The sequence below is a fragment of the Gasterosteus aculeatus genome, chromosome X, assembly GCF_964276395.1.
Source record: "Gasterosteus aculeatus chromosome X, fGasAcu3.hap1.1, whole genome shotgun sequence".
NCBI classification, from domain to species: domain Eukaryota; kingdom Metazoa; phylum Chordata; class Actinopteri; order Perciformes; family Gasterosteidae; genus Gasterosteus; species Gasterosteus aculeatus.
Genome location: NC_135698.1, coordinates 14667713 through 14687897, shown reverse-complemented (window position 1 = coordinate 14687897; position 20185 = coordinate 14667713). Strand labels below are relative to the sequence as shown.

The 20185-nt window shown below is 43.7% G+C and overlaps 2 protein-coding genes across 2 annotated transcripts; both read right to left on the bottom strand.

Moving 5' to 3' along the window:
• Window positions 1-115: 115 nt before the first annotated feature.
• swap70b (switching B cell complex subunit SWAP70b) lies at window positions 116-13390 on the bottom strand. The gene is made up of 12 exons (XM_040161873.2): window positions 12383-13390; window positions 10931-11071; window positions 8314-8487; window positions 7312-7539; window positions 6915-7061; window positions 6623-6731; window positions 5970-6151; window positions 3778-3885; window positions 3433-3599; window positions 1809-2007; window positions 1372-1468; window positions 116-1010 (listed from the first exon to the last, which is right to left on the bottom strand). The coding sequence occupies exons 1-12, from the start codon at window positions 12476-12478 to the stop codon at window positions 892-894; spliced, it is 1767 nt and encodes a 588-aa protein (XP_040017807.2). The 5' UTR covers window positions 12479-13390; the 3' UTR covers window positions 116-891.
• A 593-nt stretch (window positions 13391-13983) lies between these two features.
• wee1 (WEE1 G2 checkpoint kinase) lies at window positions 13984-19857 on the bottom strand. The gene is made up of 10 exons (XM_040161871.2): window positions 18877-19857; window positions 18189-18400; window positions 17736-17802; window positions 16971-17143; window positions 16517-16785; window positions 16265-16354; window positions 16049-16134; window positions 15781-15951; window positions 15276-15421; window positions 13984-15156 (listed from the first exon to the last, which is right to left on the bottom strand). The coding sequence occupies exons 1-10, from the start codon at window positions 19363-19365 to the stop codon at window positions 15000-15002; spliced, it is 1860 nt and encodes a 619-aa protein (XP_040017805.2). The 5' UTR covers window positions 19366-19857; the 3' UTR covers window positions 13984-14999.
• Between the last annotated feature and the right edge of the window lie 328 nt (window positions 19858-20185).

Below are 20185 nucleotides of genomic sequence, written 5' to 3'. Positions count from 1 at the left end.
GAGGTCACAGCAGCAGTGCAGCAGGCCGTTGGTTTGTGTGATGTTTTTAAAAGTTCTGCTGCAGGTGTTTTGTGCTAATCATTTATACCAAATAAAAAGGAATGCCATAGGCAAGTTATTCAAGACATGTTTTACTCTTCGTTTTCATTTATATAAAACACAATAGAGAAATCAATATACACTTATAACATTATCAAAGGCACTGATGTTAGAGTACAACAACACAGGACAAATGTTCCTCAGTTAGCATCCTGTTTTATGGGGGAAATTTTGGCCGATTGCCCGATTAAGCTTCAGCTAAACTTTAGTAAGGACAACAGCAAAAACCATTGTTAATATATATGTAGAAAATCCCTTTTATTTATATTTTCACGCTGACGGCTTTGCTAACAGGAATATAGCAAAAAGAGAGTTTGTAGCAGTAACTTACAACTCATTTAGATGCTGATCAACATCTCCTAACTTTACAACATGAAAACATGCTCAAACAGAATGAACTCTGGTTAGAAGCGGTAGTGTAATAAAGGATAAAAGGTAGCGACGTGCACTCTTTTCCACTAATGACATGTAAAAACAGATTTAACGGATGCGTGAACCGTGAGCATGTTAGCGCCGAGGGTTCAAAGGTCAAACGTTATCCTCCTCCCAATTTACTGTTTGCACTTTATCCATATAAATGACTCGACTTTGCCACACTGAGCATTTCATGTCCTGCGACTGACAGAACGATAACGAAGCTTTCATTATTCCAGCATGTCTGCTCTTGCTATGTTTTGATTCTAATATCATGCCGTTTGTTTCCAAATTTCAGCTACGTCCAATATCTGGTCACCAGAGAGTTTGTCTACCTCCCGGGCAGTGTCTCCGCCTCGGAGCTGCGTGTCGGAGGCTCTACTGGGCCTCGGCTGTCTGGTTCTTGCCTTCCTGCCATTTCTTCTGCCTCAGAGTGAGCTCTGCATCAGAAAACGCTGCAGGACCCCAATTGGTGATCATCTGCTGTCCCTTGGAACCTGGAGTTGGGACGGGAGGAGGCAGGGGGATCCCCTTAGAGGTATGAATACTTCCAAGTATTTGTCAATACTATGGATTGTAAATGGCAACACAAAAGCAACAGTGATGAAGCCCCATTTGAAATTGAAGAAGTAAGGAGCTCATCCTAGACTCTGTCCAGATGAACGGAGGTCCTCTGTGTCCGTTTCAACCTCGGGTCACTAGTTCCCCTCCTCCCAGTAAAACAGTAAAAGAGAAATATACTTTATCAGACAGCTGACAGCTGATTTTAACCGTAGTCATAAAATCCAGCCCTTCCCCTCAGAGTGACCCATTGCACAAACGGACGGAGGTTATTTTTCCTGTTGTTGTTGTTGTTACCTGGTTGAATGAGCCGCAGCATGCCCTCGTGTTCAGCCACCTTGTGCTTCCAGGTCTTTGTGTTGTTGGTTGCGTCTTCCAGCTTCTTCATCACGGTCTGCTCACACAAGAAAGTTATCGAGGGGTCTTTATTTAATTCATGATTTAAGAAGAGCCCTTTGAAATACTTCATTGACTGTAACACGTGTAAAGAAAACTGTAATAGTTATTAAGAACTCAGATCGGTAACATGTCCTGGATATCGTTCTTTGCTCAAGATGACATCAATCCCCCACGTCTCTACACTGCTCGCTGATATGTTTTCTCTCTCTCTCTCTCTCTCAGAATTTTACACATTATTATTATACCTTGTCATTGAAGGTTTTTGTTCCTTTTGACTTAAAAAACACTACATTGTCCTTATGGACCCGCTGGGCCCGCCCCTGCTGTCAGCTGACCTGGTACTGCTCCAGTGCCCCCTTCCTCTCTTGTTCCAGCTGCTCCAGTTGTGTCATGGCGGCCTGCAGGGCGCTCTCCTTGGCCACACGTTCCTTCTCCAGCTCCCGTTTCTCAGCCTCCGTCTGGGAGATTGCGCGCTGCTGCCGCAGGTGGAACTCCTCCAACTCCACCCTCTTCGTGGCCTCCTCCTCCAGTAACCTGCTCCACACAGACGAGTAATTCCAATAATCCCGTAGGAGGCATTTAATAACCTGCTTACGGTCATTCCCCTCCTTTGTAGACCGAAAGAATGTTTGATTTATTGATAAAGACATCGCCAGACAAAGACAGGATTGCTGTACAATCCTGACATTTTGGCTTTATATATATATAATCTATAGATATATATATATCTCTCTCATATATATATATATATATATATATATATATATATATATATATATAAAAACTGGTACTGTATGTACATATGTATTTATATATATTTATATGAACAATATTTATACAAGTAGTGAATGTATTAAATCTGTACTGATTTAGCTTTTTGATTATCAGTCTGGATAATAAAAGTTGATGTAGAAAATCTGTGTGTGAGGCGTCAATGTGTCAGCAGGTGGTGCTGTAGTGCAATAATGAATTGTTTTCATTTTTAGGATTATGAGTCATTAAAAGTTCACTTCTGGGTTAATTAATTTAATGAATACACACGTTGTATAGAAATCCATCCAGAGATTTAAATAACCAATATATAAGGTAACTACTGTGTAATCTTATTAATGGATGTTTGAGTTTTCCACTGCATTCATTTTGCGCCAAATATAAAGTGACAGATAAATTGTACAAGACCTTCTATTGTAATATCAACAGACTGTCATTTTAGGGCCCTGGGCCGTGAGACGGAAAGTAAATGTCAGCAAAGAGGAAGGAAGCGTGAAGAGAGGGAAGTAGAAGTTAACGTTTCTAAAACAGAGGAGCAGGCAGACTTCTTAACAAACAGATGTTACATTTCTAACTTTTATCGGATGACAAGCAAATCTAAAAGTGTATTACATTTCATCACTTTCATCATCGCTTGTCTCCTTTGACCACACTTTTAGGATTTTAAATCTGATGTGTTGAATCTGTGATAAACATGTAATATTTCCCTCAGCGTATCACCGCATTCAGCCTGGACGAGCCGAGTGAAGCACGGCGTTCCCACGCTGTACGTTCGTACACGATTTTGTTCACTTTATTTATGTGCCACGAAGGGGCGCCGCCCTAGTCTATTGTAGGAGCACCGAGACAGCGCTATTAGCCACAATATAACAATGTTTTGTTTTTAAATCAAGTGTGAAGGCCAAACTGTAGTCCTTCCTGTGACCACATTTAAGAAAGCCACACGAGAGAAGCAGTTTGACTCTCTGGTCACATGACCTGCACCGCTCACATTGAGTGGTTGGTTTAGAATTCACATTAATATCACTTACTTTGTTGTAATAACATACTGAATCTTTTCCGTCAGCTGAATATATTCATGAATCTGTGCTCCTCCTCCACCCTTTATAGACACACCGTGTCTGCAGATGCCGCCTGCCCCCCCCCCCTCCCCTCCTCCTCCTCCTCCTCCACCCTTCACAGACCCACCGTGCCTGCAGCTTGCGGACTGCCTCCTCCTCCTGCCGGGCGCGCTTCTCGTCCTCCAGGGCGTCCTCCAGCTGGCGGTACATGCCCTCCATCTCTCGCACTCGCTGCAGGTACTGCTCCAGCTCGGTGGACTTCTGAGCCACCTGCTTCTCCATCTCTTTCCGTACCTGTTGAAGAGAGAAATACTTCAGGATTGTAATTTTCCAAACTAAATATTTACCTTTTATCAAAAAAAAAACTTGCATAGATAATAAAAAGCCTTCAGTATACCAAAAACAGGAAGCTGTATTTGGGTCTGCTCTTGCTCCACCACCTGTTCCGATGACTCGGTGGAGGGTGACGTACCATTTGCTCTCTCTCCAGGTCCGTCTGGTAGCGGTCCTGGAGCTCAGTTTGGGTCTGAAGACGCCGTTGTTCTTCTTCTGCTGCGTTAGTCGCCGCCTCCTCCAGAGCCTGGTCCAAAACGAAAGATCGTATAAGTATAGAAAAGCACCGTTTCACTTTCTCTAAACAGGTTTTCACCCTTAAAGTCGAGCGATATATAGAAAAAGGATATTGAGGGTGAAGCCTCATTGCTTTAATATTTTTTTTTTTGCCGGACCTTTATTTAACTAGGTAAAATCCATCGAGAACCAATTCTCATTTACAAATAGACTGACGAGATAAATGAATAGTGCATGGCTTTAACTTCTGAAAAAAACTGTAAATTGAACTGCAAACCAAGGTGGTCTACATCATCTCAACAGTCCAGAATTGTATTGAGTTAAGTTGCCCCCAGAAAAACGGGATTTTGAATTTTGCCGAACAACACAGCACTACAAAAGTATTTCTTTGCGTTTACTGCCGTGTACAACGGAAAAGGATGTTATTGAGTGACACGTCAACATCATCAACAACATGAACATTGAATGAATGAGAACATTCACAAAAATCTGTGAGTGTGAGGACAAAAATCTTCTTTAAGCCATTGAGTTTTTGTGTCAGAGGAAGTTAATTGTCAAGTTTCACGGGCAGTTGAGCTGTAACCTCATGTGTGTGTGTCTAAGGGAGACGGTCCACTAAATATAGCAGCGCAGTGTGAGAGCCGGGCTGCCTATTGTGTGTGTGTGTTCATTGTGCATTCATGCAACCATCAGTATGCGAGATAGGACCGTCACCTCAATGGCAGATTGTTGTGCGTTCTTTAGAGAGCAGTGTGGCACAAAGGCAATCTGTACGTTACACAACCACTGTGTTTGAGTGCTGCACTGTACTACTGTACTGAATTACGGTTATGTGTGTTGTCGTAGTTACGTTGAAGGAGTATATCCTTATATATCCTTGTATATCCCGATCTTTTATTCAACTAAGAATGTAACGTGTTGATATTTGTCGAAATATGTATAAAAACTACGTAAACCAACAGTGGCCAGATGTGTATATGATGCTCTCTCACACACACACACACATTTCCCCACTTATCAACTGATTTTCCTAAAAGCGGAACATGCAGAGCACGTGGTTAACCTCCGACCAGGACGTGAATGATGAGGACGGAGGAGAAGTAAAGACACAGAATATAAACAAGGAACCTTTTGGTGGTTTTTCAGCTTTATAGAGGATTAACCTCCTTTTCCTGTTTTACTGCTCTATGTATCCCATCATGAAGCACTAGTTGTTTTCATGTAGCATGCAGACATGATGATTGAGAGATTGTTCACAGGAACATGTGATGAATTTACAATAATAATAATAATGCTGCTGTAAATAATCCCGGCGCTTCCTCTTCGCCGCTTTTACTGAAGACAGAAGTACAGATATGAAAATGAGTCATTTGGGAATTTTTATGTTATTAGGATAACTCTTCTGTGCACAAGTACATCTAATCAAGGATTTAGATGTTTAAACGATAACTTAAAAAACAAATCCACATCAAGACTCGTCTAGTCCACGTAGTCACAAGCGGTGACATCAGAGCGCGGGAATCCGTTTCCAGCTGCACTGGAAAAACATGTTTAATGGAGACACTGTGTCCTTCAATGGGCATTCCTAGTAGCAACTTCTGGTATCAGTATCGGGTAGAAGATCTTTACAGTGAATACACATTACTCAAGAGTTTCCCGTTTTAAAACCGAACGCTGCCGCCGCCGAGAAATGTTGTTCAATCAGTTTTGAGGCTTTTGTTATGATGACATCTGCAGTACTCATTGTGACTGCAGCAACAATTATTTCTACATATAGTGCATCTCCTAGCTGACACATTTCCTTCCTCTGATGTCCAGAAGCAACATCCTCAGTGTGATTTTGTACGTGACTTAAATAAATACATTTATTCATGTAGTGAAACAAATTTTTCCATTTCGGCCCGAATAAAAAGCACCGCCGGTCAGAGTTAGGACTGAGGAGGATGCGTCACAGGCTCAGCATGAACCATGTCATGTGATCAGGGATTCCTCCTCGAGTCAACGCTTCCATTTCAAACCGGATGAGCTACAAAAAAGGAACCGATCTCGAACCGGACGGAACATTTAACGTGTGCGTTGTTTTGTTTTCTTCACCTTCCTCATGTTCTCCAGTTCCAGTTGTTTCGCCTCGTTGGCCAGCTGCAGCTCTTTCATCCTCAGCTGCAGCTCCTCCTGCTCGGCACGCAGCTTCAGTCGAAGGTCCCGCCGCCTCTGCCGGGCCTCGCGGTGTGGCGCCGGCCGGCACTGACGCAGCAGGCTCACGCAGGTCTGAATGGCTGAGGGCAAAGAAATAAATGATTAAAAAAAAAAGCAAAACTTAAATATTCTCACGTTATTTTCTGCTGCTTTTCTTTTTGGCTTTATCGTTTATGATGGTTTGAATTCGGAAAATAGAGCGAATCGACAAAAGTTTAACGTTTGATATGCAGTAGAACACATGATAAATGAATTAAAGGAGGATCCACAGGTTTGCCAATAATGAAAATAATATTTTAGGTGTAGGCCACGTAGTGTGTATAATTTAATTCCCATTTTTATCAATTTCCCTTTGATATAAGAAATAAAAAAACTGAAAAGTTTACTATTGAAAATATTCAACATAATTAATGATGCAGCTTTGGCAAAAATAAACTTTAAAAAACTAAAATGAATACATTTTAAAAGGCAAAACGTGTATAAGAGGTTGTTCATTAATGTTGGTGTAATCAATACAAATATTTAAAACGTGATGACGAGTCACCACTCACCCAGAATCCACTCGTGCTTCTTCTTCTTATCCGACACACTGATTTCAAAGGTTTTTTGGGACGACTTGATGAGAAAGAGACACTTCTTTCCATCTTTATCTGGTAGGGGCTGCAGAGAGCAATGTCAGAGAATACCGTTTTTAAGAACACAAAACTTCTCTGTTTTTTATTATCATTAAGTAAGTCAATATAAATTTGAATTGAAAAAAGGTTGTAAACAACACTTATTAATAGAGGTTATATCCCTGATATTTTGCAAACCCTGGTCTCATATCAAATGCATCCTTCTTGCCTCCACGTCGCAGTTCCGGTCCAGTAATATATCTCCTTTCTTCTCCGCCAGGTCCTCCCCGACGTAGTAAGAGATGGAGTTTGGCTTCAGCATGAACCAGCGCTCCGTCCAGTTCTTCCTCTTGTGACCTTTCTTCATCATGTAGCCCTGCAGACAGCGGTTCAAGAAGTAAGTTCCTTTGCTCTCTTCAAAGTCACGAGACTCCACAGACGGACACGTAAACCACCAAAGAGACCACAGAGGACAAATGTCCTTCAGTCTCTACGGTAACACATTCACAACAATCTTTCACACCTAAATCCACTGACCTCTCACACAAACTGAGTTCCTTGTTTCATGTTCTTAGTGTTGTGAAGCAACGTTCTACTTTGATTTGTTACGTTGCCCCCCCCCCCACCTGTTTGAGCACGTCCATGATGAGCTCCTGGTAGACCTCGTTGACCCCCATGGAGAGCGTCTGGCGCTCCATGCCCTTGCTGAAGTGACCCGAGCCCACCAGGCCGATGAGCTGCCAGGCGCTCAGGCTCTGCTGCCTCGAGTCCAGCTGCAGCTTGTAGTCCTCGAAGCGCTCCTCCACCCAGCTGCCCCCCATGGCCTCCGTCAGCTTACGCAGGAAGTACTCGATCTGTGGGGGGGCGTTAGTGCACGGACACTCACATAAACTAAATAAAAACAAACCAAAGCTATTTGATTGTCCGTTTTTTTATGAAAGCGGTTCATGTGCATTGAAGACCCCCCCCCCCCCCCCCCTACACACACTGTATTTCACCTCCTTGTTATTGCTACGCAGCACACTAACGCCTAAATCTACATTTCTTCCTGTGATTCAGCGCCGATGTTTGCTGTCCCCACAATAAATCTTCCAGCGTTTGTAGGAGAACAGGAAGCTGCAGACTTCCTTTTCTACTCTTGAGCAACAGGCGTTTTTCAACGCTGAACTGAACATTGTAACCAAAGGGAAGCTCTCGCTGGGGCCTGAACGATCAAAAGCTCCTTCAGATGAGTCGTCAGTGGACTCAGAGGTAACTTCCTCAATGTTGGAGAAGGGGCTTTTCCGAAATTTAATAAGTAGGTTGAATAAGAGTTAAATGTCTTAAATGTCAGCTTTCATACTGCCACCAATAAACTACTGCTGAAAGTCCTCCATTTAAAAACTTGAAGGTTCAATTAGGGAAACAGTTTTATAGTAAAAGAAGATCAGCGAACGATAAACTTTGTCACGTTCGCACCGTATTTAGTTTTACGGTCAATCGACTGATTGGTTGGTTGGTTGGCTGGTTTGTTTCAGCTGTACTCACATTACCAGTCGAATCGTTTCATTTGTTAGTAGCCAAGACACAGATTGTGTACTGCACTCATTGACACTGAATGGTGGCGGTGACGTGAGAAGGCGGCTCACCTCCTCGGTGACCACGGTCAGCGGGTAGGTGTCCTCCGACAGGAAGTTGAAGATGCACCAGATCTTGAAGGCGTCGTCATTGGAGATGAGCAGCAGGCTCTGATCCAGATTCTTCCTGAAGCTCAGCGTCCAGCACATCTTGTTGAAGTCCTGAAGGTCAAAGTTGCCCGTCACCTGAAGCAGAAGGACGACAACAACAACAACAACAACAACAACTGGGGTGAGTCCGTTTGTTTCTCCAGGGAGCACAGAAGTTTGTGCGGTTTCAAACCATTTTGGGGGTTTTTATTCTAGAAGTGGAGCAGAAAAGGTGTTCCTTGGATTCAGCAAGTTGCTTCAAGAAGACAATATCCTCAACACACAGTGTGTAGCGCTAAAGACCCCGTAAACACACTTTCATATTTATGTATTCATTCACAAATGTGAGCGGGATACTGGTCCTTTCAGTAAAACAAATTTAAAGCTACAGAGATCGAATTCCAGAGCAAAAAGGGAGCAAAGCAGCTCTTGAGAAAGAAAAAGGGGGACAATCTGTGCTTTGGAGGAGAAATGTCCTCCTCGGGTTGGTGGACCGGAGCGTCTCCATGGAGACGCCTGGCGGTTCTCCCCCGTCAAACGAGCCACAGAGGAAACAAGAAAACAGCTCCTCCACCCATCTTAAATCACAGCTCCTCCACCAGGTGCTTCGCCTCGCTACACGTCTTCATCTGCTTCTATGCCCGCCGTCTCCGTAGCTTCTCTTAGATGTGCGGTTCATAACTGCGCCCAGAACATAGCGGAATGTCCTGATATCAGTCTGTATTTTTCTTTTAGGAAAATCCAACTCATTCTGCATTGAGAATTTAAGAAGTTAATTTTACTGCTTGACTTTAAGAAGTTTCTAAAAAGATGTATCAACTCTTGTGGGAAAAAAACAGTGTAGAACCCTCCTGTGGTGATTCGAGAGGGTGATGAAGAGGGTGATGAAGAAGGGTTCAGGCTTTGAGTGCAGAGACGTTTATTCGCCATCACTTTGCAGTGTCACGCTCCTCTGCTTTTCTCTTTGTCATTGAGGCTCGCCCGCTCTGTCGCTTTTCTCTCTCTCTCTCTCTCTCTCTCCACTAAAACAATGAGAGCCTTGTGGGTGCTGCCCCCCCACCCCCATCCCTCTCTAAGGCCACATGTTCATTAGGATTCCGGCTGCGGCTTCATCTCCTGCAACCTGCAGAAGCAACTCACATCGCCTCACAGAAACACAACAACTGCTCATTATCAGTAGGCAGCTACGTGGAAACACAAACACAGATGTGAGTGTCAGATTAAGACCAAAGACGCCAGTTCCTCCAATTTTCAACCTATAAACCAAAAAGAGAGAAATACATCATATATATCAGAACCAAGTCCACCCCAGAGATACAACCGGAGCCCAACATCATGACGTTCGGTCTGCAGCCGCTCATGACGACGCATCACCAGTGTTTCAGGGTCACAGAGTTCCACTTGTTTAGCAAACCACAGAGTGCTGAGTCCTCAGCTTTCGACCGATCAGCCGTCTGCCAGAGCTCCGCGATCACGCCACACTGACGCGGTCAAATGAACAAGTAGAAATACCAACCTGCAAGAAAAAGATGTGCAGCAGTTTGCTGCCGTCTTTGTTCTGATGCATTTTCCAGCCGATTCCTTTTCAAATCGCATATTTCTTCTACTCAACGCTAAACTAATCCAAAACTTCACAATTTGCAGAACTGTGGTTTTCCCTTGAAAGGAAGGGGATGAAAATCTGATAAGTAACCAAAGCTGCCAGATAAATTAAAAAAGTTCTACTTTTTAAATTTCTACTTTTACAACAGTGACCACCACTTCTCACTTTTCCATCTGAATCAGGTTTTCAACACACACACACACACACACACACACACACACACAGTTTCCTTGTCTGACCGGGTGGAGTTTCCTGAGGTGAGGGCAGTTGAATAAATTTAGCGACGGCCTCCTCCCTCGCCGGTCACCTACACTTCAATGTGTGTGTGTGTGTGGGGGGGGGGGGGGGGGGGGGGGTGTACACAAGAGTGTAATGACGGACCGAAATGCAGGATTTACATTTTCTCAAAAGAAGTTTTTAAATGAAGACTCTCAGGAAAAAAACAACAAAAAGCAGAAGGGTTCAGGTAGAAAGGAGGACCCGGCGTGTTAAAGTATGATGACTCTACAGAGACTGAAGTGAGTTGTTGCCGGTTAAACCGGTCAAACAACTTTCTTTAAATCTGTCGGAGCCAGCAACTAATGAGGCAACTATATGGATGAAAAAATAAATAACCCCGAGGTCAGTGAATCTTAAAAACATTTACAGAGAAAACATTCAAATTCAACAATTTGATGTTAACAACAATGACCACACACCGGCAGGCCGCCGTCGTTGTTATGGCAACAGCCATTCAGCCAGATCTATCTGCAACGTTATGACATCACACATCAACAAGTCCAAATAGCCAGAAGGGATTACGTTAAAGTTCCATTGCTGACATCACAACATCCCTTTACCCCCCCCCCCCCCCTCGTCCCTCCCCCACAGGGGATAAAGGCCTTCCATTGGTGCGGTGGGTCGCTATGATGTCATCACAGTGGGACGAGTGCCTACCTTATCCAGGATGAACCGGTTGAGGTAGGGCATGTAGCCCTGGTTGGAGACGGGGCCCTCGTCGTCGTCTTTGAAGTGCTCCTCCAGGGCCACGGGGTCGTGTGGGATCTTCATCACCGTGCACAAGTTGTGGGACAGAACCTGGTAGATGAAGATGTATAATGTCATTTTGAAGACTTTAAATATCAGCATGTGTCCACATTCACAAAAGAGTAATTCAGTTGTTATTGCTATGATTTAGTCTCTGTCTTTTAACAGAGAGCTTGTCTCTGTGAGATAAATCACAATATCTCTGCTTCAAGAACTGTTCCTTTAAAAAGCAGGTGTTTGTTTGAGGTCTATTTTATATGATGTTATATTAAAAAAGGCCTTTGGTTGCTTTGTTTAGAGTTCAGCCTGACACGTCGATCATCGTTTTGATGAACACACTTAACATCAGACAGATGACGTGTTGCACTCAGAGAGGAATTAAATAATTAAGTTAAAACTGCTGAACAATGTCTGTGTGACACACAGCTGGAAATATGTGGGTGTGTCAGGTTGTCGGTTGTTCTCGGAAACATTACTTACCGGTACTTGTTTGGCTCCGTTCACGATCGTTGCAATTTGCTCCTTTTGCGTCAACAGAACATTTAACCTAATCTTCCCATAAAAGGTTCAGGTATCTGCTTTGAATGCGATCAACGCTCCAAATAGCCCGTTTACACAAGAACACTTTGATACGGATTGTGTTTGTATCACAGTTAGTAGTACAGGAGTACTCTCGTGTGCTTGACTACAGATTGAGGGACAGACTTCTATTTTCAGTGGGAAATATTGTATGAAAATTACAGCTGAAACGATTGGCTGGTCATTCACCGATCATTCATAACGTTATTCATGCAAAACTATTTTGTGGAACCTTTTTCACAAATGTACTTTTTATTTTAATTTATTTACACTGATTTATAATACTGTTGATCTTTATGAGCACTTTGTGCTCTCAGAACTTTGAGCATCTCTCACGGTTTTCTAAAAAAAAACAATCGGACACACAATAGTTTACAAACTCAAGCGGTCAAATCCGGCTCTCGGGTTTACACGAATGTGTCATCTGAAGATTTAATAAACAATAGCAGAAGTTTAGAACTTTAAATTGCACGCGTCGTCACTTCAAGCCTTCTGTCACATCGCGTTAGCATCGCGTTAGCTCCGCCGCCGGGTCTCACGTTGAGAGGACGGAGAAAGAGACGCGACGACGTTCTCGCGCCTCGGAGTCCACGCGCAAACTCTCCCTCCGACCTCCGGCGGTCTCACATCGACGTGTGTTCACTTTATTGGGCCCATTGAGCACCAATTAGTTGCTTTAATCGACCAAGAAACAGGTGCGTCTCCGTTGCTGTGTGCGTGTGTGTGTGCGTGTGTGCGTTTGTGTGTGCGTATCTCCGCGCGTGTGCGTGTGCCCAGTTTTACCTTTAGCTGAGACTTTGAGACTTTCCCGCTTTTGTCCACATCCAGAGACGTGAAGGCGTGCCAGATGGACTTCAAGAGCTCGTCCCGCAGCGCCATGATGAGGAGGTCTCTTCTCCTCTCTTCTTCTCTTCTCCTCTCTTCTTCTCTTCTCCTCTCTTCTCCTCTCCTCCTCTCTTCTTCTCCTCTCCTCCTCTCTTATGTTCCTCTCCTCCTCTCTTATTTTCCTCTCCTCCTCCTGTTCTCTTCTTATCCTCGAGTGAGGAACTTTCTGTCGGACGCGACGATGAGGGGAAAAGTCACATGATGTGCGCGCGCGCTGTGATTGAAGAGCTGCAGCACCGCTCAGCGAGAGAACTACACCCACACACGCACGCACACCAAAAACTCATCAGATGATGTTTTGTGCGCGTGCGTGTTCCAGAGTTCATGCTGAGAATTTAGATTTGTGTTCGCTGGAACTCTTTGTGGGAGTAAAAGGTTCAACGGTTGTTAAATGCAATTGAATTAAATGCATTTTAATGTGAATAAATTAAACTAATAACTTATCTCAAATTTTGCTGCTTATCTTCAAACTTAAGGCGGTACATATCTGCTATATTTGCATATACTTTGACTGGACATTTGTTATGACATTTAAGATACTACCACTTTTTAAAATAAAGTACAATATATTTTAATTTAAAACATACTATAGGCCGTGCACTTTTTTATACATTTTCAATGTCATATTACATCATATTGTCATATTTCTTTATGCCCTACTGTACAATATCTTTTGTGACATATGAATTTAACATACTATGACATTTTATTACTAATTATTTTTGGTGTCATGCTATATGAATATTACATTTGATAATACACAATTACTTTATTTACGTTTTTTGAAATACTTTACTGTGACATTCTATGACATTTATACATTATACTTTAAGACACTATACCCTTTTTTTTTTTAGATATAGCATCCGCTGCAATCTATGTCTAAATAAAAATGACATTTGCCATTATACCACACTATGATTTTTTGTGTGTGATTTTTTTTTTATATATATAGATAAATAAATGTGTATGTGTGTATAGATAGATCTCAATTGATCTGTGACATTTGCTTGATACTTTCCTTCCCTCAGACCAAAGGTACCCGGGCCAGATGTTCTTCACACAGACGTCAGTGGATCACTGGAGCCGTGTGAAGGCCCATCCAGTTTTAGATAAATCATACATCTCCAATAAGGAAAACCGCTGGTTGCATCCTGCAGACCACTTTCCCCCGAACCATTTGAATGTTATGCTTTACTATGACAGTGCTGTGCTAGTTCCAGGATCTTTATGCTGAACCAGACCCAGACAGTCATAATACATTTTTTTAAATATATTTGTTTGACATAATACATAACAAACTATACATTTTGCACTATTTTTTTTTTTAATTAAGGCATATAATAGAAATTTCTTTGCGGCGTACTATAATGTTTTTGTATGACAGAATACGCTCATTTATATTTCTGACATTTAATTCATTTCAAAAGACCGCAATCGGACCAATTTAAAAAATGTTAACCTCCTACACATGATCACAGTGAAAAGTACTCAAAACGTAGATGTTAAGAATTTATTGAAAGAACATATATACAAGGTCAACAACTGAAAAGTTGTTGTGTTAGAGCTTAGGAGAATTTTGAAAAAAAAAAAAAAAGACACTGAATACTTGTATAACCAGTAATAGACGATGCGTGTTGAAAATAAATCAATAAAAATAACAGAACACATGAGAACCTAAAGAACAGGACGATGATTGTTCTAATGCTACAAGGGGGTTGGCAGCACCTATCGAACGGGGGAATTACCAGACGTAACCGCACAGATGTGTCGCTTGCTGGTTTGGGTACTTCAAACAAAACAGAGGATTTTGGCTCGAGTGGGATGATCCATTCTCCATGCAACCAGAAGAATAAACGTTAAATGGGGGATGGGGGGAAGCCTCCTGCTACATCAAAATAAGAGCCAAAGACCTCTAGAACGATCCAACCTGAAATGGGCCAAACCCCGATACACATAAAACATCAATAGCAGCAGGTTTTTCTTTTTTTTTCTCTTTAAAAAAAAAAAGAAAATGTGGCAAGTTCCAGGTGTTGCCTCCAAAGTGCTCCATACAAACACGGACATGTCAGTTCTCAGACCTTCTGGTACCCAGCATCAGGCATTTGACAGGCAGTAAGGTGCACACGGCAAGTACATTCACACTGAGAGCTTCACTGCGGCTTCGGTCCGCGGCCAACAGGCTTTGTCGAAGGGAAGTGCAAGGACAGAAACGGTGATGGAGCCTGACGTTCATGCAAACTTATGGAATGACAGTGTAAAAATAAAAAAGTAAGGTAAAGTATCTACCTTTCAGGAATGACAGTTTATCTTCCAAAAGTAAAAGTTAATTTGAAAGGGAAAAAAAGGGCTGAACCATGTTGGCAATGAGAGTCTGGAGTTTAGTTCAACACCACGAGTGACACGGCTCACTTGGAAAATAAAAACTTGATTGATTCCATCTGAACGTGTTTAATTTAAATAGGTCCATGAGCCTTTTGGGTTTCCCTTCCTGTCAGGGGGGGCCGGTGAAGTTTTAGTAGATGGTGAGGCTGACCGACCGGTTCATCTTCTTGCCGATGAGTCTGGAGGATCTGGGATTGGACTGCACCGTGGAGCGGGTCAGGACCCGGTCGGTGGACAAAACCTTCTCCTCTGCGGCAGCTCGAGCCTGCTGGGCCTTCTTCAGCTCCCTGAGGAGAATTTAAAAAAGGGACACAGTTTAGGATTGAGACTTGAAGGACGGCTTATCTACTTGAGGAAAGACGAATCTCAAACAGTAGGATGCATTAGTCTAAACTTGATTACTTACTTCTGGAGCAGTGCGTTCTTGAACTTCTCCGCATTGAGCTCCACTCTGAGCTGATCGGCGCTCATCCGGGCAGCCGTGAGGAGCACCGGGTGTTTGATGAGTTCGGACGTTGACGGCCGTCTACTTGGATCAGGATGGATCATCAGCTACAAGGAAAAGGGATTACGTTAAAAAAAAAAAATAAGGAAGCGCTGCAAAATTGTGATAAGAGATGCTAGAAAGTCATGTCCCAATAGAAATTATTCAGTTAAAAGTTGAATTAGCTTTAATGAGCTGAATTGTTAAAATTAACTTTTACAACAGATATAAGCTACAGATAAATAGTTGGTCTCTGCCAAAACAGCATTAAGTTGCCTCAAAATCAGTTTATCAAGGACCTTCATTCAGAACAAATTTAGAAAGGAATTAATCATCCGACAGGGGACATGTGTAGTCTTCACAAAGACATGTGTAGTCTTCACAAAGATATAAACTGATAAAAGTGGAACAGACGGTTGTCCTTTACCTTGAGAAGACTTAGAAACTCTGGAGAAAGCACTTGGGGGATGGCGGGCAGTTTTCCCTCTCGGATCTCGTGCCATTTGTCTCCGTTGGTGGGAAGAGGCTCCGCCCCCGAGGCGTTGACAACAGTCAGGGCCAGGGCAAAGATGTCCGCCTTCGTCAACTTACTGTAGTCCTACGAAAGAAAATCGGACCAACGGGGAGAAATGTTAACACCTTTGTGAAGCCCTATTCAAAGTCAAAAGGCACTTCTTAAGAGTAGGATGACCAACCTCTTGTAAAATTTCATTGGCCAAGTATCTGCTGTCACCTTCCTCCACTTGTGGATTGTTCACTCGTGTCACATGACCCAGATCCCCTGCAGAGGGAAAACGAACACGATCAGAACAGATCAAAGCGGGGACCCGACTCCACGACAAGTAACGGAAGAAAATATCAGTCAAAAGGGCAACAAAACAAACCAGGGAGGCCATGTGAAAGCAGCCTACCTATTTTGTAGACCACGCTGGTGGTCACTCCTTCGTCATCATCACATTCATCACAGCTTGATACAGATTTTCGTGAAATGAAGATGTTACCTATGAAAAAAGACATTTCCATTAGTTTATACTTTGACTCCTGCTATATGAAATGACACAAATACAGGGTTATTTCTTCTGCCGTATCTTAAAGTCCATCATTCTATACGAGATGTTATCAGGACCACAGTTGGTACAACGTTTGCGTGCCCAGGTACTCACTGGGCTTGATGTCCATGTGCACCAGAGATGTGGAGTGGATGTACTTGAGGCCCCGTGTGACTTGCAGCAGCAGGTCCTTCAGCTCCAGCTCGCTCAGGTAACTGAGCCGCCTGTAATTCTCGGAGATGGCGTCAGAGAGCGTGCCGCCGTTGCAGTACTCGTTCTGGATGAGCATGTGGTCGTCCTCGGCCCAGGCGGAGTAGTAGCGCACCACGTGGGGATGCTGGCCCAGCACGGCATGGGCGTACACCTCCCGCAGGGCGTTCTGTCTGCAGAGGAGGGGAACAGGCGGTATTAATTAAGACATGTCTGGGGCAAGTTGTGGACTTAAAAAAAAAACGCAATGGCGGGAAAAGGGGATGTTTTCCAGGCAACAACTTTAGATCATGTAATATTGATTGTTGAGGCTTTCATTAAAAAAAACTTTTCTTTAAAAAAAAAAAAAAAAACGTACTCGTCTACGGAGCCGGCCAGAGGTTTCTTCGACCTCTTGATGGCGTAGATGCAGCCATCGAGTCTTTTCACACACTTGAACACAGCACCAAACTCTCCGCAGCCGATCTTCTCCAGCTCGAGGAACTCCGAGGCGTACCTGGACATCATGTTGCTCTCCATCATGGTGATCCTCTGAGAACAGAAGGACACATTCATGATTAGCATTTACATTTCAGCGACTTCACAACCGACATTTTACACAACCATTTAAATTAAAGCGATTTCCTCTCAAAAATGTGTTCTAAAATCAATCTGCATGGTATACGGCATTTGGGAAAGTGATTATAAGAAATTGTTGTCAAAACTATTTATTTGTAATATATCTACTGACTATTTTTGTTTTTAATAAGCATGTTTGGGCCTAAAACTAAGTTTTTTTTGTGATAATTCAATGCGTCCACTGTTCTATTGTGCAATTAAATCTTCACAGGAATACTTATTTTGAGTAGCAAAGAAAGGTTATTTGCAATTGCCCCCCAAATTACAGAATATGTTCTATGTCAGCATTTATCTAACTGAAATAAACACATAACAGGTTGATCAATGAAGTAAGTCATTAGTTACAACTCTGGAGGAAGTGTGTGCTGGACAAACGTGGGTTTGTGCAGCAGCTGATCTGCACAAAATGCAACAAGTGTCCCACCAAGATAAATAAATCAACTAACATTATATACCCAACAGTAAACTGCAGATCACTATGCAAATCAAGAGAACATTTAATTACCTTCGATGGAGGTAAGACTTCATCCTCTCCTTCGCCGTCACTTGCCTCCATGTCTTCTCCACAAGAGCTGAAAGACAATAGGCCGTGTTGGTTAGCATTCTCCCCAGCAGGGGGAAGCACTGGGGGGGGGGGGGAGGTTTCACAAGCACGTGGCAAAATCCTCCGGTGACCATGAGGTCTCGGTTCCCAGCCAAACCCCCTGCACTTATTCAACGGCTTTAACGTATCTGGTCATTATAACAATGGCTTCCATCTGCGCTCAAGACAAACGGTTAACCTGTCCAGCTTGGCGGTTAATAGGTTTTGCATTGCTTCACTAACATAAGGACAAGTTCTAACACACCAACTGACCGGTAAATGTAGAACCAATATATTAACTACAGCTACATGCTATTTTTGACCAGCACTACAGGTTAAGACAAGAGGGATTTCTAACAAAACCGATAAACTCACTCATTCCAGTGTGCTCGCTTCCTGTTCCTCTGCTGTGTAGCGGACTGGATGAGGAGGGAGTCGGGTGTGAAGGGGTTAAAGTTGACATGGGGGGTCTGCTGTTTCCTGCCCGTGTCTGTGATCGACTTCCCCGAAGCCTCCGCATTCTTGAACAGGGCAACTCTCCTGCTGGAGGATCCCGGGCCGGAGGCCCTGGCTCTGGACAGCAAGCTCTGGAGGACGGGAAAAGGACACAAGACAGATTTAGTGCTTTGTTAATTAAATAATCAAAAGCTAGTTGATTAAACCGGGTAAATAAACACACTGGGTTGGAGTGTTGGAATCTGCAGGTTTTAAATAGGTTGCTTGACGTGAATGCTGTATAATCTAGGATTAAAAAAAAAAAAAACATGCCCAAACATACAGCCTCACGTGTCGTATCAGTTACAGTGGGGACATTGCGCAAAAGATCCTTCTGCATTAAGTAGGTCATCGCTGTTCACTGGATGCTAAAAATGGCCCCGGTGTTTGTTTAGGGTTAGTGTTACTTGTTTCTTCCCCACATTGAAACTTATGACAAAAGTCCCAAAGCAGACTAAAGAAATGTGCAAATGGCCCAAATATGCGCTCTTGAAGGTCGCTGCCAAACGTTGTCTCTGATAAACACACATACGACATGTGTGCACAGCACATATGAATCAACACGAACCTTTGGTGTGTGCGGTGTGTCAAAAAGTCTGAGTTTTCTGAACGTTTTGTGCGGCGGTGTGTCGGGGCAGTCCGGGATCGGGGAGCTGGATCCTTCCCCGTCGTCCTGCACGTAGGACCGCTCCGGTGACCCTCCGTACAACCGGGAAGCCTTGCGCGGCGACGGCGAGCAGTTGGCGAAGATAACGCTTCTCGGCGATCGCAGGTGAGTCGGAGACCCGAAACTCTCCTCGTCCCACAGCTCCACGTCGTCGTCTCCGCCGGACCGGTTCAGCGGGCTACTGTCGCCCTCCAGCCGCTTGTCTTCGGCGACCCGTCGCACCGGCATCGGGGAGTCCATCTCCGTGAAGCCGGACTCTCCGCCCGTGCTGTTGTTGACGTCCTCGATGGGCTCGTCCTCCCCGTCGCTGCACGTGAACTGCAGTTTCTGCCGAATCGGTGGAACTCTAGGAGACGGAGATCCGTGCCGATGGCGACTGAAGCTCGACATGTTCAGGATTTAAACCCCGGGGTCGTCGACGGTAAAAAAAAACAAAAAAAAAAAAAAAAACGGCTGGACCCCCACTACCGTTCGTAGAGAGGACTCAATACGACCACCAACTACCTTCAAATAAAGGTATCGACTTCAAAGTGTCAAAAAAGTACCGCGAGTCGCTTAAAGGTCCGCTAGCATCCAGTGAAACGTTAACTTGTGAGCCAACTCCTACACGCCCATCCAGCGCGGAGAAATGGCCCCGGAGTGAGTTGCGGAACAACGTCCCGAAGTGAAATTAAACCACCACCACCGGATACACGGGGGTCCAGTCGAGTATCGGTATCCGTCGATACGTTAGCGATGACTCACCAATTCAGAAACACGTCTTTCCACAGTAAAAAAACAAACCAATGTTTACGGAAAAGGAAAAAAAAGTTTGAACCGGTGGAGAAGGCTTCTTCCTATCACGCGCGTGGCAGAGGACTTCCCGCGACCGTTCGTCACGCGGTCCTCGGGAAGCCAATCGAAACGCGTCTTGATTTTTTGAAAGAAGGGCGTTCCAGAGTTGTGGGTGGTGTGTGGGGGTCGGGGGGTGGGGTCCGAGGAGGCGTTACGTCATCTGCGGCGCAGTGAGGGATCCAGCGCCAATGCCGCGTGCCCTTCTCAAGTTACCGGAGTGACACATTTACGTTGAGCGCGTCCATTGATTAGTCGGCTAGATCATTGAAGTCATGATAATTATAAATAATTAAAATTATAAATATAATCACCCTTCGGCCATAATGTGATTAACCTCCAATAGTTTTACAGGATTTAATATTCAAATAATATAATA